This window comes from Arvicanthis niloticus, chromosome 12 (assembly GCF_011762505.2).
Source record: "Arvicanthis niloticus isolate mArvNil1 chromosome 12, mArvNil1.pat.X, whole genome shotgun sequence".
NCBI lineage: Eukaryota > Metazoa > Chordata > Mammalia > Rodentia > Muridae > Arvicanthis > Arvicanthis niloticus.
This window is the reverse complement of record NC_047669.1, coordinates 32,036,534-32,064,382: the sequence shown is the minus strand read 5'-3', so window position 1 is coordinate 32,064,382 and position 27,849 is coordinate 32,036,534. Positions and strand designations below refer to the sequence as shown.

The window sequence follows — 27,849 nt, the reverse complement described above, 5'->3', positions numbered from 1 at the left end:
AAAGGAGTGAAGGAAGCAGCCTGAAGGGACTCCAGCAGACAGCCCTACGATAATTTGAATGCCAGCATAATTAAGCACAATAATGGTTTCAAAACCATTGGGTAAATACAAGGACTCATAAATCCCTTGCCGGTCAGCTGCTTGGGGTCTTTTGCACTATTTCAATGGAAATTGTGTATGGGCAAAGAGCAGCTTCCTCAGGTTTAGGACTCAGGCCACTGAGTGACAAGGGCTCATGAACTAAACTAACAGACTTAGAGGCTGAAGGTTCTGAGTCCTGAGAACCAATGACAACTGATGGTACTTAGTCCCTTAAGAAGGGTCCAGTTCCTTTCAGACCTGTCACACAAATCATTGCCAAAAGCAAGTAGCCTGGGAGGTGTGAAGGGTGTCCTAGAATTGGAAGGTTTTCATTTTGTAATCATCATAATAGCCGACGCACTCTGGAATCATTCACGGATGCTAAACCCAGGAGGAAGTCTGAGTGAAGAACGGGACATATGCATGGTCTCTGTCTGCCTGTAGATGCTCATTAGGACAGCAGAGGAAAAGGAGACATCAAATAACTACCTGAGCACAATGTGTCTCCACTGGAGGACACAGGGACACTGTGCCCTGCCACCTGTCTGTCTAGGAGGCACACATCCCCCATGCCTTCTTAGAACAGAGAAGGAAAGCACTAGCTCCAGCCACAAAGTAACATCCGATGAAGACATGAGAGACAGCCAGTTAAGAGGGAAAAGGTGCTTTGGTTTTGTCTTTGACATGGCCAAATATCTGCTTGACACAGACAAAGAGAGTGAGGGTTTATTTAGCTCACAGGTTCTCAGGTCTGCATCCATAGCTGATGGCTACAGTGATCCCATGCCACAGGAGGCAGAGCTTCATGACAAATGGCTATTCTTTCCATGGCAGACAGAAAGACTAACAGTGGTGAATGAGTCTAATACAAGGCATCCCCAAGCACCCACTGCCTCCAGCTAGTCTGCACTTCCTGGACTTTTAGAGCATCTCAGAAGAGTACCACTAGCTAGACACCTAGGCTTTGATACAGGAGTGTGTGGAAGATATTTCTTATTCAAATCAGAATAGAGGGGGATTGTATTTCTCAAAAGTGTCACTATCTAAAAGACAAAAAAAATCTTCTAAAAATATTTTAGATGTAAAAAAAGAGATAGAGAAAGACATGATAACTGCAACACCAGATATTCTACTAAAAGGGAGAAATACTGTGAAGAGCCATTTGAGCAGCTGAGAACCATACAGTGTGGGCTGAAGACCTGCAAGACTTGCACGACCAACTCCACTGTTGCTATGCTAAGAGGGGGTTACTATTTGTAGGAAATGCATATTGGAGTGTACAGCAAAGGCACATTTGCATCTACACAAATCATCACATGGGTGTGTTTGCATGTGTCTGCCTAAACATATACACATATACATATTCACAGCAGAGAAGGATGCAAATGATAGCGTGAGGGGAGTACATTGTTTAAATAAAAGGTTTAATCTTGGAATCGGAAAATATTGCCTTGCTTATTCTTGCTTATCTCAGTCTTGTTCTAAGTTTGAAACTAGTTTCAAATACAAGTTTGTTTTGGTTTGGTTTCGTTCCAAGATAGGGGTTTCAGGATATGCTATCCAGGATAGCCATAAAAGTATAATCCTCCTGTCTTTAGCTCCCAAGCCCTGATAGAAAGTTTGAATAAAAAGTGCCTTAGCAAGGACCTAAGAGAAGATGCTCGTTGATTCACAAACAGACTATTTGTCCAACATCAAGAGTTAAGCATGAAAGCCTGTTTCTTGGGGCCGAGCTTTCTGAGGGAGCATTCCCTGTTCTCTGAGCATGGCTTCATCGGAAAGTTCAGAAGGAAATGAGACAGGCTTATCTGGCAAGTTCACTCTTTTCATATCATTTCTGAGTCTTGTTCTGCCCTAGGTACTGGCTGGGATCCACCAAAACTTCAATCATTTTTTTTTCTTTATTACGTAAGGAAATGAATAAAGTTCTTTGATTTTCTTAAAACTCCAGGACAGACATAGCCTCTCCCCCACTAAACTACTTCATATCAAAAGAAGCTAAGCTGTGTCTGGCCAGCCTTCACCCAAGAGTGAAACCTGATTTCTTCACCCAAACCCTGAGGCAATGCTTTTTGTTCTACCCTAGTGAGAACTATGGAAACTGCAGTTTACATCAGCCCCACAGCAAGATTCCTACACACACACACACACACACACACACACACACACACACACACACACATACACCACAGCACAGTGGAAGCTGGCTGCAGTTCAAAGCACCTGTGAGTACTCAAGTGGAGCTGGGACAACAGGCTCTGTAGTCACTTTCCCTTCTCCTCCTAGAGACCTTGTCTTAGTCACAGTGTTCTACTGCTGTGAAGAGACACCGTGACCACTGCAACTCTTATAAAGGAAGCGTTTAATTGGGACTTGCTTAGAGTTTCAGAAGTGAGTCCAATATCATCATGGGGAGCTTGGCAGACAGACAGACATGGTGCTGGGGAAGTAGCTGAGAGCTACATTCTGATCCATTGCCAAAGACCAGCCATGGCTTGGAGAGGACTCTGAGAGAAGGGGTGTCTGGGAGTGGTGAAAACAAGCCGAAGTCAAATTTCGGGTCCAAGTTGGGGGCCAGACCTCTGCTGGAGACAGCTTTCCAGCCTGTTTTCTCTCTGCTCTGCATTCTTTCTCACTGATCTGCTTTCTCTGGGGATCTCCAGACAGCTCTCTTTCTCTGTTCTGCTTGAGATAGTTCTCCAAGCAGTGTTCTCTTAGTATTCTAAAAACTTTTTCTGTATAGCTCATCTCCTGGAGATCTTAAACCCAGTTTTATTTTACATACCAATCTAGTCATTTACTTCAGGTTTCCTCTTAATTATCCTAAGAATCAGCGTCAGGTGACTCCAACCCTCAGTTCTTAGGAGATAGCAAACAAATATTTTCTTTCAACATTGCAAAAGAATTAGAGATAGTCCTGCTTCTGTTTAGCACAGACTATAAGCTAGACAGGTGAGACCCTGTCCTAAAATTATCATTTCTACCAAACCTGGGCCTGGACTCGCTGTGTCCCAGGCTGAACTTGAACTCAGGAATCTGTGTGCCTTCCTATCTTTCTGACAGGCTGGCTCATAGTGTAGTTACCTCTGTTCCTTTAGATTCATGAAGCCCCTCACAATTCATACTGCATCCTTATATTTTTGCATAGTTGAGAAATTACATGTTTTCAAACTCATGTGTTTAGAGTTCTTTTCCTGAAGTTGCCAGCATCTACCATCTTGCTGAGACATTAGCCACACCTTCATCTCCTGGACCTGTCCCGTCTGATTCTGGACTCTGATCATGAAATCATTAACATTAATGGGGAGGACATTCCTTGAAGGAAGGATGTAAAGATATATACATTATTATACCAACAAGCCTTATGCTCATGGCAGCCATCGGCACTCATGGAAGCCCACACCGTTGGCCCTGTCCAAGGGGCAGGAATCATATCATTCTGTCCCCACCAAGGCCAAGCTGGACTCCTCAATCCTGATCCATAGGCAGCGACACAGAAACACACTGAGCCTGGGTTGGGCTTTGAAAACACAAAAGTCCACCGAGTGACACACTTCCTCCTCCAACAAAGCAACACCTTCCAGACCTTTTCAAGAAGTGCCACTCCCTGATGACTAAACAATCAAATATATGAGCCTATGGGGGCCATTCTTACTTAAACCACTACAAGACCACTTTCCATCACCTGAACATTTGGATATAGGGCTTGACCATTATTTCTTCATGCAATGAATACTTAAAGTGCAGTGGCTGGGAATGTGGGTCAGTTGATAGCGTGCTTGTGCAGTGTGCATGATGTACTCCCTTAATCCCAGTACTTGGAAACTGGAAGCAGGATAAGAAGTTTAAGGTGAGCCCTTTGCCGGGGGTCGGTGAAGTATCCCAAGATGGCTGGGTGTAAACTTACTTTAAATACTATCGATTGGGTATCTTTTGTGAAGATCAAGCCCCCAAAAGAGAAGACAATTGGAAACACCCTAAAGTCCAAGAATGAGATCCTCCATACCAGGTTGGCTAGTCTGTCTGAAAAACCACCAGGGATTGATTGACTGGACTTACGGCAAGGCCAATGTGGCCAACACTGACTTGGTGGATGATTTTGAAAAGAAGTATGCCCTGGAGATTCCTGTGCCTGAGGATAAATACACAGCCCTGGTGGACAAGGAGGAGAAGGAGGATGTGAAGAACTGAGCTGAGCTCATGTCTGGATCTCAACTTAGGATCCAGGAGTATGAGAAGCAGCTGGAGAAAATGAGGAACATAATTTCCTTTGACCAGATGACCATTGATGACTTGAATGAGATCTTCCCAGAAACCAAGCTACATAAGAAGAAATACATGTACTGGCCCCACCAGCCCATTGAGAACCTATGAAGCAGCCCAGGAGGGAGCCCCAGCTGACATGAAATAAAACATTTACATAGTGCCGGCAAAAAAGGAAGAAGTTTAAAGTAATTCTCAGTTATATACTGAGGCCAGCCTGGGATACATGAGATCCAGTTTTAAATAAATAAAGAAGTCAGTAAATAGGTAATAAATACCTTGTATCTACTCTCTACTCTACTGAAATGAAACTTTTTTTTTGCTATTGCTGCTTTGATATAAAATGTATTTACTTGTTTTGAATATTTATTTTATTTATTTGAATCTCTATCCCTCTGTGTATAGGTTATGAGAGGTAAAAACAGAAGCAGGTGTTAGATATCCTAGAGCTGGAGTTTAGGTAATTGTGAGCTGCCACATGTAGATTCGGGGAACTGAACTACTGTTCTCAAAGAAGCAGCAAGTTCTCTTAACCACCAAACCATCTGTCCATCTCCAGGTATAACATTTAAATCCAAATTTGCAATGCCATACCAGCAAGCCGGTTCATTAAGTAAAGTCACCTACCACCAAGATTGATAACCTGAGTGCAAGTCTTAGAAATCACACAGTAGGAGAGAACTGACTCCAACAAGTTGTCCTCTGACCTCCACAAGCACACTGTGGCATGCCCCACCCCCTACACAGACACATGAAAGCAAGGCATTATATTAACAACAACAACAGGAGTGGACTCAGTCATTCTGTACTGAGGAAACTGCCTTTGCACTTCTCAGCATCCCTAACTTAGGGGACCTGGACAAGTGTTCCACAGAAATGCTATGGGAGTGAATGACAAATGATAAGAGAATGAATGACTAGGAAGAAGAAAGTATCTGGTGGAATAAATAATTAACAAAACAGTAAACATGTCTCACTCAAGCCAGCTGAGGTCTGCTACTTTTGACTGGATAATTGCTTGCTCTGTCTTTCTGCCTGTGGTTTTTTTGTTTTGTTTCCAAGAATTTGTTTGGTTTTTCACAGACTGGGTCTCCAATATTTAGGACATAAAAATCCACAAGAAAGTTTACTTATCGGATGGGAAGTATCACCATCCCTCAGGGAAATCTGAACAAACTTGGCATTTGAGCCAGAAACCACAGGGAAGATCTCTCTGGTGCTGGGCTCCTAGTGCTGGAGGTTTAGACCTGGTATGGTATGTGGAAACTGCATGGCAATCTTTATGTGTGAAGTGAGGCTTCAATACCAGCAGGTGGCTCTCTAGCATCTGAAATCGCAGGTTTTGCCCAAGTGCTAAAGGCTTTCAAGTGTGAGATGTTGGGTGGATCTTGCTGCAGGAATAAGACAGAATAGGAGAAAAACATGATATGAAAACAAACATTACCACCATAAATTTGGGGAAAATCTCCTTTAGAATATTCTATAGTAACACTGAGTGATTGCTACAGGAAATAAAACAAAGAGTTGCTGCACCAGACACATTTGAAAAACAAAAGCTCAAAGACTCTGATTAGATACCAAGCTTACATATGTAGCCAGTCACTGGCACATCTGTCTCACACTGAAGTCACAATGGTGGACCACAAACACAGGGTGGGCATGTGGTAAGAGCCTAGGACTATTTCTTGCCTAAGACACTGCTGTCTTGCCTAGTCTCTCCAGTGTACAGCCAACCCCTGGTACAATCAGGGGCTGAGTCACAGTTAACAGCCAAACAATAGTTTTTGGCTCCAGACCTGATAACAAAGTAAGTGGACCAAACACCATTCCTCTGCCTCATGGTCAGGCATGTATGTGTTCCAGAAATGGTATATATTTCTGTGCTTTCTCTTCTGCTCCTGAAGGTCCTCAGCTGCTACAGTGCTGACATTCTTCCTAGAGGTAACTGCTGCTGCCTGTATATCCCCAGCACCCCTCCTGTTGAAGACTCAGGTCCCTATTACACAGCAGTTTTTGCTGTTTCTTTAAACTAGAGAGAGAAAGTTGTAAATGACTTGGAATAAACTTTGCTGAGGTGGCATGACAAAACAAAAACAAAAAATAATTGATACTACATTCTATCCTTTACATCCTGGCTCCTCATTTCAGTACCTTATAGTCTCCTCATCCAGTCTACCTTCACAAGGGGAAAATACATATATAAGAAGGGAGAGGGAGGGGAGAGAAAGGAAAAGAAGAAGGGAGGGAGAGACAGACAGACAGACATCGACAGAGAGACAGACAGAAGCATGTCTGAGACAAAAACAGACACAGACAGAGAGACAGACAGAGATAGAGAGAGATAGGGAAACAGAGATGGGACCACCGTAGAACTCAAAGCATCACATAGCCTCATGCATCGCAAGCAGTGACTCTGGACTGGATCCTGATTCTGTTTGAGATCTATACTTTTTTCCATCTAGCACAAAGCGTGGAAAGTAAGACTATATGGTATCTTACCCCAGAAGCTAAAGACAACCCCCAAATCACTAAGACAATATATTTCCTCTAAGACTCTTGGAATGCTTTCAGTTATGTAAAGCTCAGGCTAGGTATCCTGCCAAACAGCCTTAGCCGAATGGTAAGCCATTTAAGCAGCTGCCCTAGAACTCTCACGCATCATTTATAGCCTGGATTTAAAAAAAAAAAACCCACTGGCTTCAGAATATAGATATTTTAAAATATAGTGTAGCCTTTAAGAAGGGAACAAGTGCTCTAGTCATCTTTTCAGGACTCCATTAAGTTCCTTACTCAAGTCTTAGAGAGAACATTTCAGAGAACAAAATCTGTAGATGGAACCTGTAGGGTAGGAACAGGTTTGGCTTATAAAAGTTAGACGATGCTTTAAAGTAATGAAATATAATTTAAGAGGTTGTCTGGCTGCCCACCCAGCTCCTAGGATTATAGGTTCTTGGAAGGAATGTGTAGCAGCAGAGTTAAGGAAGCCCATGCATTTACTGCCAAGCTCTCCCACTTACTTTTGCTTAGATAGTTGATGTCAATCATTTCCCGAAACAATTTTGTTTTTCCATTATTTACCAGTCTGCTATAGTAATTTTCTACAATACTGTGTAATTTTATTTTCCTTTGTTCTAAAAACTCACAATAGTTTCTTTCATCCTAAGAAAAGGATTCCCTTTAATGCCCTTTGGTGGTAAACAAGCTTTGCCTGATTCATGATAATAACAGGTAACACAGAGTGGGGAGCCCTCGCTGTAATAGTGGAGAGCCTTGGAGGCACAGCTCTGCTCCCAAGGAACTGGGAGGTGATCAGCCTCCAAGTGACAGAGCAGCAAACGTCTGAATTCCTTAGGCCATTGTGAAGGTTAACTGAAAATACTAGTGTTGTGTGTTCATTTATTCTCACGTGCTATTCCGCTGTGACTTTCTTCTCTCTCCTAAACTCATTGTCCTGGCTTTGCTTATGATTTCCCCACTGGACCTGTCTTTCTTCTTCACCACACCTCCACTTTCCAGGAGCATCTCTTCTTAGAACAGGACTTCTTCCTTGAATGCCCCTTATGGCCTTTGGCCCTTCTCTCTTCTCGTTCTATAACATCTTTACTGTGTCCTCAAAAGTCTAACAATGTACCTTTTGTTATTTTTTCTCTCTCTGTTTCTGTCTGTCTCTGTCTGTCTGTCTCTGTCTCTCTCTGTCTGTCTCTGCCTCTCTCTCTCTCTCTCTCTCTCTCATTTTCTTTTTTTTTTTTTTTTTTTTTTTCTGATTATACACTCTCTGGGAGTTATTTAGCTTTCTTTGTATTCCTGAAATCTGTCAGAATGACTTGGACATAGTAAGCACTCCAGTTGGTTGTAATTATTCATTGTCATTAATTTACTTTCACTTTTTATTTCCCCTACTAGTCTCCTGTCCCCTTGACAACTTTGACGACGTAGGATCACGAAAACATTAACTACTCAACTTCTGAATACTAGCTTTTTAATCTAAAAGTTATGTTTGTGTATGTCTATAGTCTAGTTTTTGTTGTTGTTGTTGTTGTTGTTGTTGTTGTTGTTGTTGTTGTTGTTGAGAAACAGAGACTCTCACATCATAGCTCTTCATGACCTGGAACTCACTCTGTAGCCTACATCGGCATTAAACTCTTGGTCCTCCTGACTCAGCCTCCCAAGTGCTGCTATTACAGGCTTGCTCCACCACATGGAGAACTTTGATTCTTCCCTAACACTTCTTCTGCCTCAGGATAGAAGAAAAGAGCAAAGTACAGGAACCAGAGAGAGGCGAGAGTCAGCTTCCTATGTTTCCTACTGGGAATCAAGTATGGGGAACCAGACCAACCCAAGACTTTCTCAGGAGCTCTCATGAAAGGACAAAGGGAACTTAACTTCTGTGCCCTTGTCCAGGAATGGATTTGGCAAGGCTTGTCTGATGAGTGAGATAACACCTCACTGGCATCAAGGTTGCAGCTTCTGGGGACCTATTTCCTCTAGGCTACTGCTATTTCTTATTTCTTCTCATCCCTGCCTCTCCCACTTAACACCTCACCATTCAGGACCCTTATTCCTGCTGGTTTAGGATAATCAAGAAAATGTCACAAGCTATATGTGGTGGCCCATATCTATAGGACTTATGAGTTGGACTCTGAGGAATCAGGAGGATTGGGAGTTCAAGGTCCTATTTAACTACATGGTAAATTTCAGGGTGTACTTGACTCTTTGTGAGTCTTTTCAGAAAGAAAGAGAAAAAAGAAGGAAGGAGTGGATGCAGAGAGGGAAGACAAGGACAAAAAAAGAAAAGACAAAGGAGAGATTGGAGGGAGGGAAAAGGGGAAAAGCTTCAACACAATCAGGACTACAACCAGCCTCCATGGCAGGAATGATTACAGTCTAGAGATACCTGTACCACTCTCTTTGGCTATTGAAGCAATGGGTCCCAAGAAATATAATTTTCATCTCTGAAGAAATAAGCACAACATGCCAGATGACCTTGCAAAAGAAATTTGGGGTTGAGAAAATGCAGAAGAGTAGGCGCACAGAACTTGTCTGGACTGCTTAGTAGTTCATATTTCTTACCTTCTGTTGATACCTTATGCTCATTAGGACTCTCAAGATGGACTTAGGAGAGGTGAAGGGGTGTCACTGGATCCCTTTTTACATCTTTCAGTGTATATGGCCTCATTGAATAAATCTTCTTTCTCCTCTTTTCATTATTATTTTGGCTTGTTTAATTAGTTTATCAAGAAGAGGGGCTGAATTTGGCTTGTGATGGCACAGGCTGTGATCCTACATAAAAATAACAAGATTTAAACTATATTTAGAGTCAAGAGAGTATATTGATTTTGTGGTGGGTAGTTTTAATTGTTAATTTGACACAGTTTAGAATGAGCTGGGAAAGGAGTCTCAGAGAGAAATTGTATCAATTAGGTTGGTTTATGGGCCTATCTGTTGGTATCTTGTTTATGTTAAGTAAGGTGTGAAGATCTGCCCACTGTAGGTGGCACCATTCCCTAGGAAAGGAATTCTGAACTGTGTGACAGTAGATACAGAGAACTGAACTCTAGTACACTTTCATTAATTAATTCTTTCCTCTCTGCTTTTGACTATAATGTGACCAGTTCTCTCTAGCTCCTGTAACTTCCCAGCTATAATGGAATGTAACCTGGAATTGTTATCTAAAAATAAACCCTTTTCTCCTAAGTTGCTAAATATCCTTAAAAAAAAAATCCTAACAGGATATTTTATCACTGTAATAGGATATGACACTAAAACAACTCCCTTATGCATAGTGAAGATTCCTTTGACCTTTTTAACCTATGTTTGAATTTTATCAGAAACCACATTTTGAATATTATTAATTAAAAAAAATGTTCTAGCTGGGCATGGTGGTGAATGAGTGTGAGCCCAACACTTGAGTGGCTGAAGCAGGAGGACTATCTTGAATTAAAGGCCAGCCTAGGCTATATAGTATCCAGGATATCCTTATCTACAAAGTGTTAAAACCCTTCCTTAAAAAGGGTGAGTATGATTAGATATTTTAGTGGTTAAGTCAATTGCTCTGAATGTATGAGGAACATAGTTCAGATCTCTAGAACCCACATAAGTAGCTAAGGAGACAAGCCACCTACAATCCCAGAACTAAGAAGGCAGAGACAAAGGCTCTTCAAGCTGGCTAGCTAAATAGCTGGAATTGGTGAGCAGCAGGTCCAGTAAGAGACCCTAACTCAATGGATAAAGTGGAGAACAACCAAAGAGGACGCCAGTGTAAACTTCAGGTTTGCACGGCAATTGTACCTGTCTACACAACTGTGCCTATGAACACTCAAATACACACACACATGCAAAATTTTAAAAAAATAGTAAAGTGAAAATGAGGACACATGTACTGGATAGTTTTGTGTCAACTTGACACCAGCTTGAATCATTTGAGAGGAGGGAAACTCAATTAAGAAAATGCCTCTATATGATTAGGCTTTAGGCAAGCCTACAGGGCAGGGTCTAGACCATTATGGGTGGTATCATCCCCAGACTGGTGGTCCTGGGTTCTATGTGAAAGCAGACGGAGCAAGCCATGGGGAACAAGCTATTAAGTAGAACCCTGTCAGGGTCCCTGCATTAGCTCTTGCCTCGAGGTTCCAGGCCTGCTTTCATTCCTGTCCTGACTTCCTTCAGGGATAGACTGTGATGAGAGAGTATAAGCCGAATAATCCCTTTCTTCCCCAACTTGCTTTTGGGTTGTGATGTTTCATCATAGCAATAGAAACCCTAACAAAGACAACACCAAACGAATTTTGCTGCTCTTTAAAACTTTTTGAGTAGTATAACTTCAAAACCAACCAAAAGTAAATAGATGTACTGGCTCATCTTTTGATTCTAGTCAGGAGGCTGAGGCAAGAAAAACTGCCAAAAGTTGAAGGCTAGCCTAGGCTTTGTAATGGCACCCTTGTCTTAAAGAGATCCTCATTCTTAAGAAACACACACTCACTTTTGGGTACATACAACTGTCTTTCCTAAATGCTTTTATCTATTTCCTTCTCACTTTGTTTTTGTTTTTGACATAGGCTCTTAATGCAGACTAGACTGGATTTCAATTTGGTATCATCTTTTCTTAGGCTCCCAAGTGCTTAGATTACAGGTATGAGCTACCAAGTCCATGTTCCATGTCTCGCTCTCTTGATATTGGTGTTTAAATCTATACGAAAATATTTGAGAGGTGGAGAGAGAGAGAGAGAGAGAGAGAGAGAGAGAGAGAGAGAGAGAGAGACTCATGTAACCTGGTGTATCCTTAAATTCACTATGTACCTAAGGTGCATGTTGAGGTTATCTGGCAAGTTTATAAGGTCATCATGACAACATAAGAAATATCATCTTGCTTCCTCCTCTGGAGTACCAGGATCATAGACATGGACCAATATGCTTGATGTATGTCGGGCTATGATTGGAACTCCAGACCTTGTCTATGCTAAGCAAGCATTCTTCTAGCTAAGCTACATGCCAGTCCTATTTAAACCTTATTAAATTCCAGCTTTGCTACATAATGACCTGTCCTGAAGTTTTCTGCAGAGTAAGTCAAGGATCCCTGCTTACAAGGAGGGTTTCTGAACAGAACTCCTCAACTCTTTGTTAATACTGTCACTTCATTAACATAAATCTGCAAAAGAAAAGGTGTTTCAAAGAACATTTTACAGCTGAGTTTAAAGAGCACATTTTGTTTGTTTTAGCTTCCATAAAATAATTTACCACTGGGAGTTAAATATATACATATATATTCAAAGGAAGACCAGAAAGGTGGAATTCCAAAATAAATTTTGAGATATTGCTTCACTGAGGGACTTTTGTCTTATGGGAAGATGTTTGTTGAGTCAAACAGCCAGGCAACATTTTGCTAATATCTTGTGGTATCATTAAAAGAAAGGTATATACTTCAATGCTCTTTACACACCAGAAGACACAAGATAAATATTATATACTTCCTTCTAATGAGCTGTCAAACAACACTCCTCCATGGAGACTTAGTAATTTTATGCAGTGAAGCTGTTTTAAATGAATGTTAAAAATAGCCAAAAACTTGAGATGTGAATGCCAAAAGGTAGGATTGTACATTAGGATTTACTGTTGCGGAAACTTAGTGTGGTGGTTTGAATTTGCTTGGCCCAGGAACTGGCATTATTAGCAAGTGTGGCCTTGTTGGAAGAAGTGTGTCACTGTTAGGGGGTCTCCTGTTTGCCTTCAGAACAAGATATAGAACTCTCAGCTCCTCCAGGGCCTTGCCTACCTGGATACTGCTATGCTTCTTACTGTTAGGATAATTGACTGAACCTCAGAACAGCTAAGCCACCCCCAATTAAATGTTGTGCTTTATAAGAGTTGCCTTGGCCTTTTTGTCTCTTTACAGCATTGAAAACCTTAATTGAGATAGAAATTGGTACCAGAGACTGGGTGTATTGCTGTAATAGGCCTGACCATGTTTTTGTTTGGAGGAATGTGGATTCTGGTACTTTGGACAGTAGTAGAGTGTTTTAAGTGGCCCTAATGGGCCATCCTTGAAGGAATATAGAAGACATTGTTGCTAAGGGTGCTTTGAACTGTGGCAGCCTAGCTCAAAAATGTCCAAAGGAGAAGAATGTTAGTATGTGGCCTAGAGACTAATTTTGTGATATTTTGGTGAATAATCTGGCTGCTCTTTGCTCTTGTCTAATGATACTGCATGAGTCTAAAGTGAAGAGATTTAGATTAATTGCATTAATGAAAGAAATCTCAAAACAGCCTGATATAAATTCTGTTGTGTGGTTATTAAACTTTACGGTTATGAGGAACATTTTGATGAAAAGGAGCAAGCTGAGAAAGGAAAAATACAAAATGTATGGTTCAAATATTAAAGGGGCACCAGGAAGTGGAATTGAGCTGAGTCCTGTGTTCAGGGAAATAAACAGACTAGGGGAGTGGTGACTTTGGGGCAAGACCCCACCCAGCTAAGCTTATTGTTTATCCATTTACCATTGAGCAAGGAGTAGTTATATTGATTTTATTTCTTGATTTTTATTATTTCTTGATTTTTTTCCTTTGGACTTTTAATCTGGCATGAACTACAGTCCAGATATGGAAAACAAAGGCTCTTGACCCAGAACTTAAGGCACAGTGACTGCGAAAAGCTTAGGACCAGGCATGCTGGTACATACCTTTAATATCAGGCAAGGAGATCTCTGAGCTCAGGGCCAGCCAGGTACAGAGCAAATTCCAGGTAAATAAAAGCTTATGTCTAGATACATGCCTTTAATCATAGCATCCATGAGACAGAAGCATGCAGATCTTTTAGTTTAAGGTCAATCTACATAGCAAGTTCCAGGACAGCCAAGTTTAAGCAGTGAAGGAGTTGGAAAACAGAAAGCCAGTAATAATATAATAGAATAAGGGGGTCATGTTCCCAGAAGCAGCAGAACTCAGCAGCTTTGGCCATGTAGATCTGGCTTTAGAGTCAAGAATAAGAGGGACTATTGGGACAATTAATGCTGGTTAACTGGAGGTAGGAAATTAGCAGTGATTAATAAGAAACCAGCATCACTGCAGTGAAATCTTCTGGGAAGTGTTTTCTGAGAGCACAAAGAAACTGTGTTTCAGAAGTTGCCAATGCTGTACCTCGTGCTGCAACAGTACTTGGTAATGTGTAAGAATCACCTAGATGGTACTTGTTTTGAAGGCATGAAAAGGTCATGGAGAGTAGCTGAGGCTTGGCACTATGAGAGACCAGGGAACAAAATTGGTGAAGGTACAGCCTCAGCTGCAGTTGATTACCCAGGACTGAAGCGGTCATGCAAAGGAGATGAGGCTTGGCAACATGAAGAGAGCCTATGAGAGGCTGTTGGTAAAGCCTAGTTGCAGCAGAAGACCCCAGTGTATTAGAGATCCCAGCACCATGGGATGATCACCTAGAACAGCAGTGGAAGGGAGTGGATCAACCTGAGCTTATAGTGCTACAGAGGGCAGAGCTGGAGAAGTGAGACCAGACCTTTGGATGAGCCCAGAAGATCATACATGGATCCCAGACACTGAAACAAGGAGCTATAACTTTGAAGTTACCTTGGACTCTCAAGATGTTCAAGATGCCAGAGCTATGCAATATCTGCTGAAGAAAGCTGCTAACAGGAGTGGAACCAGCCCAGGAGAAGGAAGTTCATTACATTCAACAAAGATGAAAAAGGAGTTGGAGATCTGAAAACCACTTTGACATCAGACATGGAGATTCATAGTTTGGAATTTGCCCAGCTGGTTTTCTATCTTACTTTGGGGATTACAGTTAAGTCATTGGATGAATCTCAGAAGATATTAGAGGTTCCAGAGCTGTGGGATACATGTCAATGCATGCGTGGGAAGGCTGCTAAAAGGGAGGAGAAGTGTCCCAAAAGAAAAAATTGTGTTGCTGGCAACAAAGATGAAAAGAGTGGAGATCTGGAGAAAGCTTTGGCATTAGACATGGAGATGCTTGAATTTGGAGATTGCCCAGCTGGGCTTTGGTCTTGCTTTGGTCCAGTATTTTCTCACTATAATGTTTTGGAATGATAATGTATATCCTGTGGTGTTGGAAGCATGTAATCTGCTTTTTTTTTGACTTTGATTTTATAGATTACAGTTAAGTGATTGCGTGAATCTCAGAACAGACTTTGAACTTTAGACTTTTAACATTGTTGAGATTGCTATAAATTATGGGGACTTTTGAAGTTGAACTAAATGTATTTTTTCATTATACTATGGCCAGCTGTGCCCCCACCCCACCCCCATCAACTCATGTGTTTGAACAAAACTATGGGAAGCAGGGAGTGGAAATGTGGTGGTTTGGATATGCTTGGCCCACAGAGTGGCACTACTAGGAGGTATGGCCTTGTTGGAGTAGGTGTGACCTTGTTAGAGGAAGCGTGTCACTATGGGGGTGGGTCTTGCCATTCTTTACCTGTTTGTCTTTAGAACAGCTTGTAGAACTCTCAGCTCCTCCAGGACCATGAGTGCCTGGACATTGCCATGCTTCCTGCTATGAGGGTAATGGACTGAACCTCAGAACCAGTAAGCCAGCCCCAATTTAATGTTGTCTTTTATGAGACTTACCTTGGTCTTGGTGTCTTTTTGCAGCAATAGAAACCCTAATTAAGACAGGTAGCCTGGGGTACTGGGATAAAATGGAGGTCATCTGGTGATTAGATGTCAGCTGGCCTAGGGCTCTGCACATGAGCCTCAGGTTCTGGCCACTTGTTCTACTTGTCTGGGTTCTGGCGACTGCTTTCTTTTACCCTAAGGCCCTCCTAAGTCTCTATGGTCCTTCTTGCCATAAAAGGTTACCTTAATTTAAAATTTTTAAAATAAATTTGCCTGTTTGCAAAAATAGTAATAGTTGGTTTTTGTTTTGTTTTGTTTTGTTTTGTTTGCAAAGTACTCATGTCAGGTCTTGGAGGTGTCTTGGTGGGTAAAGGTGCTTGCGCCAAACTTGACGATCTGAGCACTGGGATTTGCTTCATGGAAGGAGAGAATCTGTCCTCTGAACTCCACACACGCATGTTCTCACAGATAAACACATATGAGAAATATATAAATCTAATTTAAAAAATTTAACCAATTTTATCGGATTATAAAACTCTGTACTGTTTTTGAATACTATTTGAAGTGGGAACAGTTCAGAAAGCAGAGAAGTCGGTCTGTGTCCTACAGACCAAGTAAGGGAAGCTCATTTCAAACTGAAATTTGCAAAGGCTGTCGCCATGTGACCTGCCTCAGGCTTGTTTCATCCATTAAGAGGAAGTGTATCAGCAGCCCCCTTCGCCTTGTGGTAATCCTATGAAGAACAGATGAGACGAATAATTCAAAAGGTTTCAAACAACAGCAACACGAATATAAAGCACCATTATCTCCTCCTCTGTGGCATGGAAATAATAGCACTGACCAACTTCAGCAGGCTGTGCAGGCAAACTGTCAGTTTGCCATGTCTCAAACACAAACCAGCTTTGAGGCTGCCATCCAAATACGAGCTGCAGCACCTTTCCCAGGCCTCTCTAGCTCTCCTGTTTCTGCTGCTTCAGTGGTTTGCAGAAAATGTAGCGCTTTCTGGGTAATTTTCACCACAGCGAGGAGAAACATTTGTGGTCGCGTGAAAGATCTAGGTGAAAAGATTAAGTTGAAGATAGCTGGCCACAGTGTACATTTCCCTTTCTGGAGCAGGAGGCCACAGCGCGACCTGTCTACGCGCTACCAGGCTGGAGTGGAGGGGAGAGGAGCTAAGAGGCAGGGGAGGCGTGGGAGCGCGATGTAGGGGCGGGCCCTCAGAGCATCGTCCAATCAGAGAGAGGCCCGCCAGCGACCAATCACAGCTCGCCTAGTCCGGCAAATCTGCCCGGTAGTGCGGGGCGGGGCCGCCAGAGTCCCCGGGCCGCCGGTTACTCTTCTGAGAGCCCTTCGGAAAAGCACAGGGCAGTGGGCAGAGAAGTCAGGGGGCGGGGGTGCAGGCAGGCCCAGCCTGTGTACCAGCTCGGGGACACCCACGGAAGCACCCATGAACAAGAGATGGTGCAACCCGGGCGCACACGTGTGTGCAGCCCGCTGGCACGTCTCTATGCCCTGTGGGCACCTGTCGTGTGAGTAGCTCCGGGTGTGGCTGTTCCTGGATGCTGTGGGTCTCAGTAAGGTTTGTATCTTCGGGCCTGCCTCCCCCGTCCCCAGAGGGGAACTAAGAAGTTTAACTGAGCAAGGACTGAGGAGATTAAAGGAGTGGATCTCAGAGGCAAGGCGCAGAGGGTGGGGACTGCGGGCGCAGTGGGCAGAGAAGCACCTATTTGACCCATCTCCCAGCTAGAAAAGAATCTTGAAAAGACTGGCGTGACCCATGAGCTCTGAAATGTTTAGAGAGCCCCGAGCGGTGATGACCACAGAGTGAGTGGCACTAGGCTGAGCCTGTCTAATTCGTGGACAACAGGAATGCTTGCATTTAGAAAAGCCAGAAGGAAACTCAGGATGGGCACCATCTGCTCTCCCAATCCCAGCGGGACAAAGACAGCCTCGGAGGTCTGCAATGCTGACTGGATGGCCTCGCTCCCCCCTCACCTCCACCACGTCCCCCTTTCCAATCTGGCAATCCCAGGTATTCGTCTATAACTACTTGTTCGCACTGTGTTTAATTCTGCCATTTTAGCGTTTGCTAATGGGTTGGGTTGTTTTCTGTTGTGTTGGAAAAAAAAATGTCAGTGATCTCTTTTATTTCCAAATAAAATAAAACTTAACAGGAAGGTAGCTGCTTTAAAGAGAGTCAAGCGGGCTGCATCACTGGCAAAAGGGACAGTCAGGAGAATGGAATCACTGCACTGTTGTTTTGTTGTTTTTTATTTTGTTTACACCATACCACCTCAATCGAAGAATGTTAACCATCTTGATACTGAGGCCTGGGTATGTGAAGGGCTTACTGACTTGAATCATTTAAGGAAAAGGGGGGAGAGATCAAAGATAATGAATAGAAAGTCCTTAACAATCTTAGCTCTGGATCAAAATTAAAGATGAAAAAAATATTTCTTTTCTCATTTATCTGACCTTGTTTCAAAACAAAAATCACATTAGAGTTAGAAAACAGGTTCAGATTCCGAGCTGGGTAGAAAGACACATAGTTTTGTTGTTGGAAATGCCAGAAATAGAGGATGCAGTCTGTCCTCACAGGCAGTCATTAGGTGTGATGGAGTGATGGTGTTTGGAGCTTTGTCTATATATACACAGGTGTCTGCCTGCCTGATCTAGAACTGTAGCCTTGAGAGGCTCCTCTGCTCCTGCTGCATTCCCCTGCCAAAGGCTTCAGAGGTTGACCATGCTCTGAGACAATGAGTTGCTCTTTCCGCTGAAAGGGTGGCTAAAACATAGTTACCTTGGGAGGGATGTTTAGACCACCCTGAGCTCAGCTTGGTCAGGTGGGTGAGATCCTATGATGCTGGTACTTAGAAAAGCTCTCAGGGAGCAAGCGATGGACCAGATCTTTCTCTTGCTTGGAGACGTAGCAATTAAAGTTTAGACTATCAGACAAACTCATAAGCATTCCTTGGACCTACCTGCTTTTTTTTTTTCCCAAAAGATGACCTGGAGTCACCTCCATCTACTTTCTATGCATGAGAAAAAGAGGTTTTTGTTTTTGTTCTGTTTTGTTTTTTTTCCCCCTTGCTCTCCTCTTTTAGAACTCTTCTGGGTTCACTGTCCTCATGGCCCTAACTGCTGTTGAACAAGGGAAAGGGTGAAAAATGTTATCACAGCTACAACTCCCTTCTGTTTCCCTGGCCCTTACCTACAGATCCTTGGGAAATGCCAGACGGCCATGCTTTAGAACAGGTCTTTTCCATGTTTAATTGGTGCCTATGGAGTCATTGCCAAACGATGCATGGTACACTTCTACCATGAGTCATTTGCCTTCGGGTCCTTCGATGGAGTTATTTTTGCTGACTGATATGGCAGGTAGTTCATGTTTGCAAACAGAATGGCATCTTAGGCAGGCCCTAAATGACCCTGTCATTCACGGCATGTCCGGGTAGGCTGGGCTTCCTCCTTCCTGGTACTTTGGACAGTTCAAACTATAGCTTGACTGGGCTGTGAATTCTGACTTGGACTCTAGGAAGGATACAGGTGTTTGGTTTTGACCTACAGTATATTTCAGGTACTGGGATAGCCAGAGAAAGCAAAATTCTTGAGACCCATTGCCATACTGTTATTAGCGCTACGAGGCACTCAAGGATTTTTTTTTTTTTTGACCCTGCTATGTGAAACAAAATTTTCCTGATAAGCAGAAATCTGAAATAGTGGCTCCATCTCCCCAATACATGACTTTTTCCCAGGAAAGAGAGAGACATATGTAGGTATGTCAGCTCAGAACAGGAAATACACATTCAAGAACTACCCATTTACATCCTTCCATCCCCTATTTCTGGTTATTATTACTGCAATCTGGCTTTTAATAATTCCAAGGAAAAGGCTTACAGTCAGGTTCAGCCTAGCCTTGATGAGAAATTACATTACAATACATGAGATGAGTTCAGGAAGTGGGGTCCATCTCTGTCCCTTCCTCTGCATTATTGTGACCATGCGCTTGGACTTTCTCTTTCTCTCTCTCTCTCTCTCTCTCTCTCTCTCTCTCTCTCTCTCTCTCTCACACACACACACACACACACACACTATTGTTCTAGAACAGCTCTACTATCTAACCTAGCCTGACTTCCACCTTGAGAGCCTCCTGCTCATCCTTCCAAATAGTAGCCATAGGCCGCCATGCCTGGTGGTAAATATTCACTACTGACCTCCACCCTGACATACCCACTGGCATACATTACCTCAAGTACTTACACTTCCCATGAAATCAATAGATACTGATACCCTCATTTTTGAAATAAAAATTAGGGCCCTGGGATGTAGCTCTCTTGGTAGAGGACTTGGCTAGTACTTGGTCCTTAGTCTGCTCCCCAGCAGCACATAAATGAGGCAGATAAGCAAGAAGATCGGGAGTTCAAGGTCACCCTCTGCTGCATAGTGAGCTTGAAATCTCTCCCCCGCAAAAAAAAAGAAATAAGGAAATTGTCATCTAGAAAATGAACCTTGTTTTCTCGAGATGACATACGTGCTGAGTGGCCGAGCTAGTGTTTAAATCCTTACGTAACAAAAACACTCACTGCCTCAGTGTCCTTGAGGGGCCCTGAGCTCCTGGGTGAGAAGCAGGTTTCAGAGCCCATACTCTGCAGTGTGTGAAAGAAGTTGTAAAAACTGGGTGGGGTTTTGTTGTTCTTCTTTTGTTTGTTTGTGACAGGGTCTCACAGAGCCTTGGCTGGCCTGGGAGCCCTGATTCTTTCACATCTTCCACTCTAAGTGCTCAGGATTGCAGGCCAATTTCAGCACACCTAGCCTGAACTCGGTGGTTTCATCTGAGCAATTATATATATATATATATATATATATATATATATATATATATATATATGTACATATATACATATATATGTCAGTGTGGACATTCGATAGATACAGAGGGAAAGCTGTCTAGATAGATGTATACATATTGTACATGTGAATGATAATAGGTACATAGATATTAGACATATGATAGATAAATAGATGGTAGATAGATATAGATAGACGTAGAGGTAGGCTTGTTATGCACTGGAGCCCAGTAAGACTGAAATTCAGCATCAGTGCTTTGATACCATGTGTTTGTGTGCTGAGGCAGATGCATCAGGAGGGAGTTATGGCAGCAGTGACAAGGGAAAGGTCAGGGGAAGGGTGAGGGAGGGACCTGGCAATCATAGATCTGGATGGAGTTCATTATGTCAGATGTGGGTGCACCTGCTGCGTGTGCTTAGGCGTTGATGGGAGGCAACACGTGTGGATGTGTGCTCTTCACCGGGCCCTGGTGGATTACTTTACTTCCGTAACTGTTACCACCACCTGTTAAGCTCCACTGTCACTCAAAACACATGGAAATATGTTGTTGGGGGGGGGGATCTCAAAGGTATTCTCATTCCCAACCGTGTCTAGGCATTTGATCTCTAAATGGTAAAAGATCTTAACCTCATGAGTATCACTTTAAAGTATATTATTGACATTTTCAGAGAGGAAAAAGTTTGTCTTTGTTACATATATATGTATCTAACAAACATTTTATATCTATATCTATGATCTATACAGTTTTTCTTCCACTTCTTTCTCTGTCTCTCTGTCTCTGTCTCTGTCTCTGTCTCTCTCTCTTTCTCTCTCTCTCTCTCTCTCTCTCTCTCTCTCTCTCTCTCTCTCCCTTTTTTAAAAACCAGAGTCTCACTCTGTAGCTCAGGCTGGCTTGGAATTCACCAAAATCCTTCATACTCTGCCACCTGAGTAGTGGCAGAGACTAGCTGGCTTCAGTAGCTGGCTGAGACTATAGTGTCAACTGTGCTACTTGGCAGTATAATACTGCTTTTGAGTAAATTTTTTTCTATTTACATATTATGCCTCTACCATTTTCTTCCTTCCTTCCTTATTTTTTTTTTTTGTCTTTTTAACAATGTTGTTTTCTCCTTTATTAGAGGTAAGGTGTTTGACTCCTAGGGAAGAGCCCTCTTGAGTTTAAGGAGCTTAGACCGTGCTGCTGACTCGCCTGCGTGGTGTGGAAGTAGCCATACTGACTGAGAGCATGGTGCATCATGTTTATAATCTTTGCATGTGGGATGTTGAAACAGAAGGATGGCTATGAGTTCCAAGTGAGTCTGAGTCTGGGTCACATAAGTAAGTTTGAGGCCAGCTTATTCTGCAGAATGAGACCTATCTCAAAAAGTAAACTGATTAAAAATATCCGAGTTCAAATAAATTCATATTTTTTCAGATTAAAAATCATTTGGTTAATTTAAGGTGTAAAAAAAATCTGTTCTTTATTAAAATACAGAAGTACTGAGAACGATTGCTGAGTCCTTTTAGGTCTAAAGAACATGAGTTATTTTGTTTGTTTGTTTGTTTTTAATGTTCCTTTAAAACAAGAAATTAATTTTGGTTCCAGCAAGGATACAGTTCTGTAAAATGAAGCAAGATCCTCTTCCGCCTCCTAATTTTCACCTCACCGTCTCCTGAGTACATTTTAAGAAAACCCCATGATTGGGTCTGTAGGAAATCAATCCCCGCTGTTAAAGAAGCTTATAACCCGTCAATGTGTAGCCACCTTTGCAGACCTCCCCACCATACAAGGTTAAGAGCAATCTATGACAAACGTCAAAACATATATAGATAATGTGTCACAGAGGCGCACAGAATAGGAAGAGCAATTCTGGCTTTTTATTCCCACGTTTGCTGAGAAAATGGCACTTGACCTAGTTTAGAGTGGAGGTGGGACATCTCCAGCCTCCAACTCCAGAGCTTGAGAGACTGAGGCACCAAGGAGATCTCTCTATGGGTGTGAGGCTAGCCTCGGCTATGGGGTGAATTCTAAGTCTGGGTTGCATGAGACTCTAAAAGGAAAAGGAGTGGAAGGAGGGTAAGGAAAGAGAGAGAGAGAGAGAGAGAGAGAGAGAGAGAGAGAGAGAGAGAGAGAGACTGCAAGAAATACTACCTGAAGAATAGAGTTGGGAAGGGGGCCTTTCCAAAAAATATAGTTCACTTGAGATAAATGAGGAGGGATGTGGATGGGAAGCCCCTTTCCTACCCGTCACGACCCCCTCCTCAGTCCTTTCCCTGTGGCATTTCTCAGCGTACTGCTTTTAGTCACTTAGTTGCTAAAACTATGTCTGTATCTCTTATGACCCAGATCCCACTGAGTAGGTGGTAGCAGCTCAGACACTGGCCACTCTTACATGAATAACAGAAAGCAGCAGAGTAAGAGCGTCCAGGTCCCATGGCCATCATTTTCTGCTGCGTTACATTGTTTGTTTTTACTTTTTATGTTCTGATACAAGGACTCACACTGTAGCCCATGCTGGCCTTGAAGTCACTAAATAGTCTAGCTTCCATTTGAAGCTATCCTCCTGCTTCAGTCTCCTGAGCCCAGGCCATTTTCCACTGTGGTCAGAGCTAAACTGAACAGACGTCTGGGTTCCCCTTAGGTAAAAAGCCACAGGAGACCATGTGACAACCTTGCAGCCCATTCCTTGTTGCTGTACACTGTACTACTGAAGCGCTAGACAAGCCTCTTCACAAAAACCTTAGGAAATGAGAAGTCTAGGCCAAAGAGATGGATGGGAGAGTTAGGAAAGAAACAGGCTTTTGGTTCAGCATCCTTCCTGCCCTCTTTCTTCCCTTGCTGGCTTGGAGCGTCTCATCTTCCCTGCCGCTGTCTCTCCCTGCCCTGGTTTCTCCTTCCAAGTCTCACCTTTCTCCTACTGACCTGGCCTGCCCCTGCCTTACCCACCTTCTTCAGGGCCATCCTGTCTTGGGTGACTGTCACTTCTCCAGTTCCCAGGTGGCTCTGTCTTCTCAGGTTGTGGGCATTTACTCCCTTCTCCTCTCCCTACCCTTTGGGCATCCTGTCCTTTTCTATGAAGTTGAACTCATGACCACTTGGTGATTTCTGTTAACTCTCTCCCCTGTGGGTATGTACTTTGTCATCACCTAGGTGACTGGAGACAAAATCACTTTGGGGGTGAGAGGGACCAGGATAAAAAGGCCATTGCTCAGATTGGGAAGGCAGACAAAGTGTGCTGAATCTGAAAGAGATTCAGGCATCATTTCAAATGTTGACATAGTAGACTGTACGGCGGTGTTGGGTTGGATCGTAGCTCTGAGTTGGACCCAGAATCAAGCGATTCTTTTGGTGGACTTGAGGCTGTGGAAAAGCAAGAGCAAAGCAAACCAACTAGTCTTGACTCCATAATAATTAAAACTTATCACAAGACACCAAGTGATCTCTCAAGCAGGAATGCTTGCTGCTGCTGCTGCTGCTGCTGTTGCTGCTGCTGCTGCTGCTGCTGCTGCTGCTGTTTCTACAGTGCTGGAGAATGAACCCAGGGCCTTACACATGCTAAGTGAGCAGTTCACCTATCCTCCTCGCCATCTTTTCACGTTTTATTTTGAGAATGGGTCTTGTTAGATTGCCCAGGCACACTTTAGACTTGCTGTCTTGTTGCTTGGCCTCTTGAGTAGCTAGTGACAGGAACCTATGCTGCCAGCCCTGCTGTGTTTTACTCTGGAGAGTCATGGTGAAGGACAGAGAAGCCACAACATTGACGTCCCCATGGGATACTTTTTCTCTCCTTACTCCCTGCACACCTCCCTCACCATCACACAAAAAGAGCAAGAATTCAGGAGTCATCTGTTTCTGTTAGAAGTGGGATCCTGGGCTAGCGGCAGGGGTAAAGGCCTATAATCTCAATGTTAGCATCGCTGAGACAAAAAGATCTCAAGTTCAAGGCCAGCACGGGCTGTGCAGCAAGATACTGGCTCAAAAAAGCACCAAAAGCCAAAAGGTGTGACTCTGGTAGAACACTTTCCTACCATGCACGAGGCCTTCAGTTCCACTCCCCAAAGAACCACAAAATATAAATAAATGAATACATAAATAATAACTAAATAACTAAAGACAAGATTGTGAATTAGTTAAAAGTATAACCACTGAGCCACACTGCCTGGATTTTTCTTCCCCCGAGTATTGAAACCCTGGGCTTCATGTGAGAACTAATTCATGCAGTATGATTTCCAGTATCAAATAAGCTCTATACAATTATTATTATTATGTGTCTTTTTAAAACCAATCACACAATCCAAAGCTTGAGCCTAGATGGAAGAAGAGGCCTGAGATGCAATCTATACCCTCAGGTAATTTACAGTCTAGTTAAGGAACCCACTATCCAATTAAGCCCTGAGAGTCCCTCTGATCAGATTACCATAATTTGACCAGGCCATGCCCCTAGGAGCGTTAGAATTCTGGACAGGATAGGAGCCTATGGCTGCCTAGCTGTGAGCACCAAGGAAGTCTAAAATGCAATATAGACAGCTGATCAAGAGAGCTGGAAGAAAAAATCTTTAGTTATTGACTGTGTCTTGTCTACTTACTCCAAATTCAGCTGCCAGAGCTTGTCAACTGCAGACTTCCAAAGCTTCCAGGAAAGACTCAGCTCTCTGCAACATGACAGGCCATCTTGTTAGTGGTGCTTCTGTTCTCATTTCCCTAGCAATAACCCTCCTGAACCGGGCATTTTGCTTCCTGTTCTAAGATGAAGCATTACATAATGCTTTCCTGTAAACTTGTGTGTGTGTGTGTGTATGATATATATGTATCATATGTGTGTATGTATGATATATATGTATCATATGTGTGTGTGTGTGTGTGCCATATTTGCAAACAGATGCTTCAGACTCCACACACCAACACATACGTACTCCCCCACACTTGCTATGCAATTGCTATGATTTTGGCCTCCCCCTAAGAGGGTCCAAATCCTATTGTCTCTTATTGCTCACCCTCCATAAACATCCTGCCACCCTTCCCACTGACTGTTTGAGGGTTCTGTCCTGCATCTTCTTCTACCAGACATCCTTCTGAAGCTAGAGATTTAGTTTCTAACGCACGGTCGGACCTGATCTCCGGCAGGTGTGACAGATCACCTACCTCCAACACCACCCACCTTCTCTGACCCGCCCAGGACAGTGATTCTCTGTGGGTCAAGATTCCTTGGGGTTGCATATCAGATATTTACATTAGGATACATAACAGTAGCAAAATTACAGTTATGAAGTAGCACCGACATAATTTTATGGCTGGGGGGTCTCTACAACATGAGGACTGTATTGAAGGGTGGCAGAATTAGGCATGTTGAGAATAATGCCCGAGGGTCTTCTGAGCACAGGCACACAAAAGACAATGTGGGTGAAGCTTTCAGTAACTTTGCCTTTAGGAAAGATCTCAAACCACTCTACAGATGTTGCCTAGCCCAAATTACAGTTTCAAACCAGGCCTCCAGAGCAGAGATTTTTACAGACATTATAATAAGTGGGTGTGTTTGTGCGAAAAGAACATACATCAGAGAACAAATTTAGGTGGTGAGAAGCCGTCACTAGATCTGTGTGTTTACGCATACGGCTAAGGAGGCCCTCCATGTCCCACTTGTGACGTTTAAAGTTGGAAGGTTTTAGATTCTATTGCAGAACAACTCTGAGGAGCAAATAGTGTAGGAGGAGTACATTTGCAGATCTCCAAGTAACCCTAAATGGAAGGAAGGGTCTTGGGTTAAAGAGGCCACCAGTCCTCTCTAAGCCTGACACGCGGAAGCCATGTAAACTCCGAGATGGAGTCCTTCCTGTGTGGATACATAGTCTACCAGAGACAGAAAATTTTCTACAAGAATAACTGTTTGCTATTTCTACTTACTCTCTTGTTGTCCCGTGTGTGTGTGTGTGTGTCTGTGTGTCTGTGTGTCTCTGTGTGTGTGTGTGTGTCTACACTGTATATTCTATCAGTATTTTTTTCAGAACAGATCCAACAATATTAACTTTAAAAAAAATAGAGTCAAGTGTGGTCCACACCACTTGGAAATCTAAGGCTGGTGAATTGCTGCATATTGTTAGACAGCCTGGGCTACACAGTAAGTTTCAAGGCAGCAAGGATGAAAGAGAGAGAGAAGAAGCTATTTGTACCTCATAAGTGTTTTGGAGTACAGCTATAGTTTGCAGTAATGGCTGAACTCAAATATTCAAGACTCTGTCAGACCAAGATGAATATTTTAGAAACGTGTATTATTTGAAGTCTTATGATCTAAAAGCAATATTCTTAAGGAGCAACTGAAAACAGATGGGAGAAAATACCCAACAGAAACAGGCGAGAGTGGAAACCATGTTTCAATCAATGTTGAGTTTAGCTGTGGTGCCTCCTGGGAATTAATGAACATGCTTATTAATTTGGCTTTAGTTGTTGGTGTTTAACCCCTTTTGCCTCTTCTGGTTTTCATTACCTATGTAGAAAAATATGCCTGTATAAAGAAAAACCAGGAATTCAAAAGATGCCTACGTTTGTGCCATGTATTGTATCAGATCAGATGAACCATTCTTCCCCTTACTCTTCATGAAATAGTTATCATAGGAAAACACTAACATTCAAAAATGATGGAGACGAGTGCACAGCATCTGTGATACCCAGGAAACCTGCTCCCAGTTCTGATTTAGAAGGAAAGCAAGACAAGAAATTGTCCATGGCCGTGGAGCCGGAGCCAGAAACGCACAGTTACACACTGCTGAGAGGTTCTTCTAGGAAACTGCTCACGTAAAGCCAGGATTCTTGGCTTTGCTGTAGAACCTCAGTTCCAGTCAGTATGGAATAGAGTTGTGGTTTGTTTGTTTATTTGTTTATTTTTATCTTACTTTCTTATGTGGGGTAGTCATTGAGTATGTCTAGGAAAGGGATGTATGGCTGAGGGTAGTCTTGTAATTCCTGATTTTTCTGCTTTTATATCCCAAGTGCCGTTATTAAAGAAATTAGCCAAGTGTGTGCCAGCTTGCCCAGCTTGAGTTGATAGATTTTTTAAACACAGATTACTAGAAAGAGAAATGCACAGGAAAGGAGTGACTACGTTCTTGATTGCGGGCATCTCAAGAAAGAGTGGCACTTGAGAGTCTTCGCTAGAGGCAGCTACATGATTTGGAGGCTCCTGAAGGCACAGCTCAAAAGGTTGCTGAGGAAATAGCACCACAGTTCCTGTGTTGGGCTGGCTAAGATTACAACCGACAAGGTAAGACCCTAGGCCAAAAGGATGTGCTACTGTTAGAAAGTTTAGTTTATCACTCTTATTGCTGGAAAGATTGAAAATTACATGTTTATATCTGAGAAAGGAGAAAGAAAGGCCAGATGTGAAAGTCATATGTGCTTAGCCCTAAGTTCCTTTCAGGGCCATTTTAACATTCCCATTTCTAAAAATCTCTGTATAGAAGGAACATGGTGTAGGCAACTTTTACAGCAAATATGAATTCTGCTGTAACTCTTACCTCTCAGCTGCCAGGAAACGTCAGCAGACTCTGGGGTTGGGAGGCTCCTTTCTCTTCCTGTACCTCCCCCAATTTTTTTTCTTTCTACTC

The 27,849-nt window shown here is 42.8% G+C and overlaps 1 protein-coding gene and 1 pseudogene across 1 annotated transcript in view; both read left to right on the top strand.

Moving 5' to 3' along the window:
• Positions 1-3,948: 3,948 nt before the first annotated feature.
• Positions 3,949-4,455, top strand: LOC117718112 (ATP synthase peripheral stalk subunit d, mitochondrial pseudogene; annotated as a pseudogene).
• A 12,279-nt stretch (positions 4,456-16,734) lies between these two features.
• Plcxd2 (phosphatidylinositol specific phospholipase C X domain containing 2) overlaps positions 16,735-27,849 on the top strand; it is a 52,764-nt gene continuing 41,649 nt past the window's right edge. Inside the window, exon 1 of the mRNA XM_034515158.2 lies at positions 16,735-17,455. Coding sequence (XP_034371049.1) covers positions 17,293-17,455 — 163 coding nt within the window. The 5' untranslated portion in view covers positions 16,735-17,292. The remainder of the gene's footprint in view (positions 17,456-27,849) is intronic.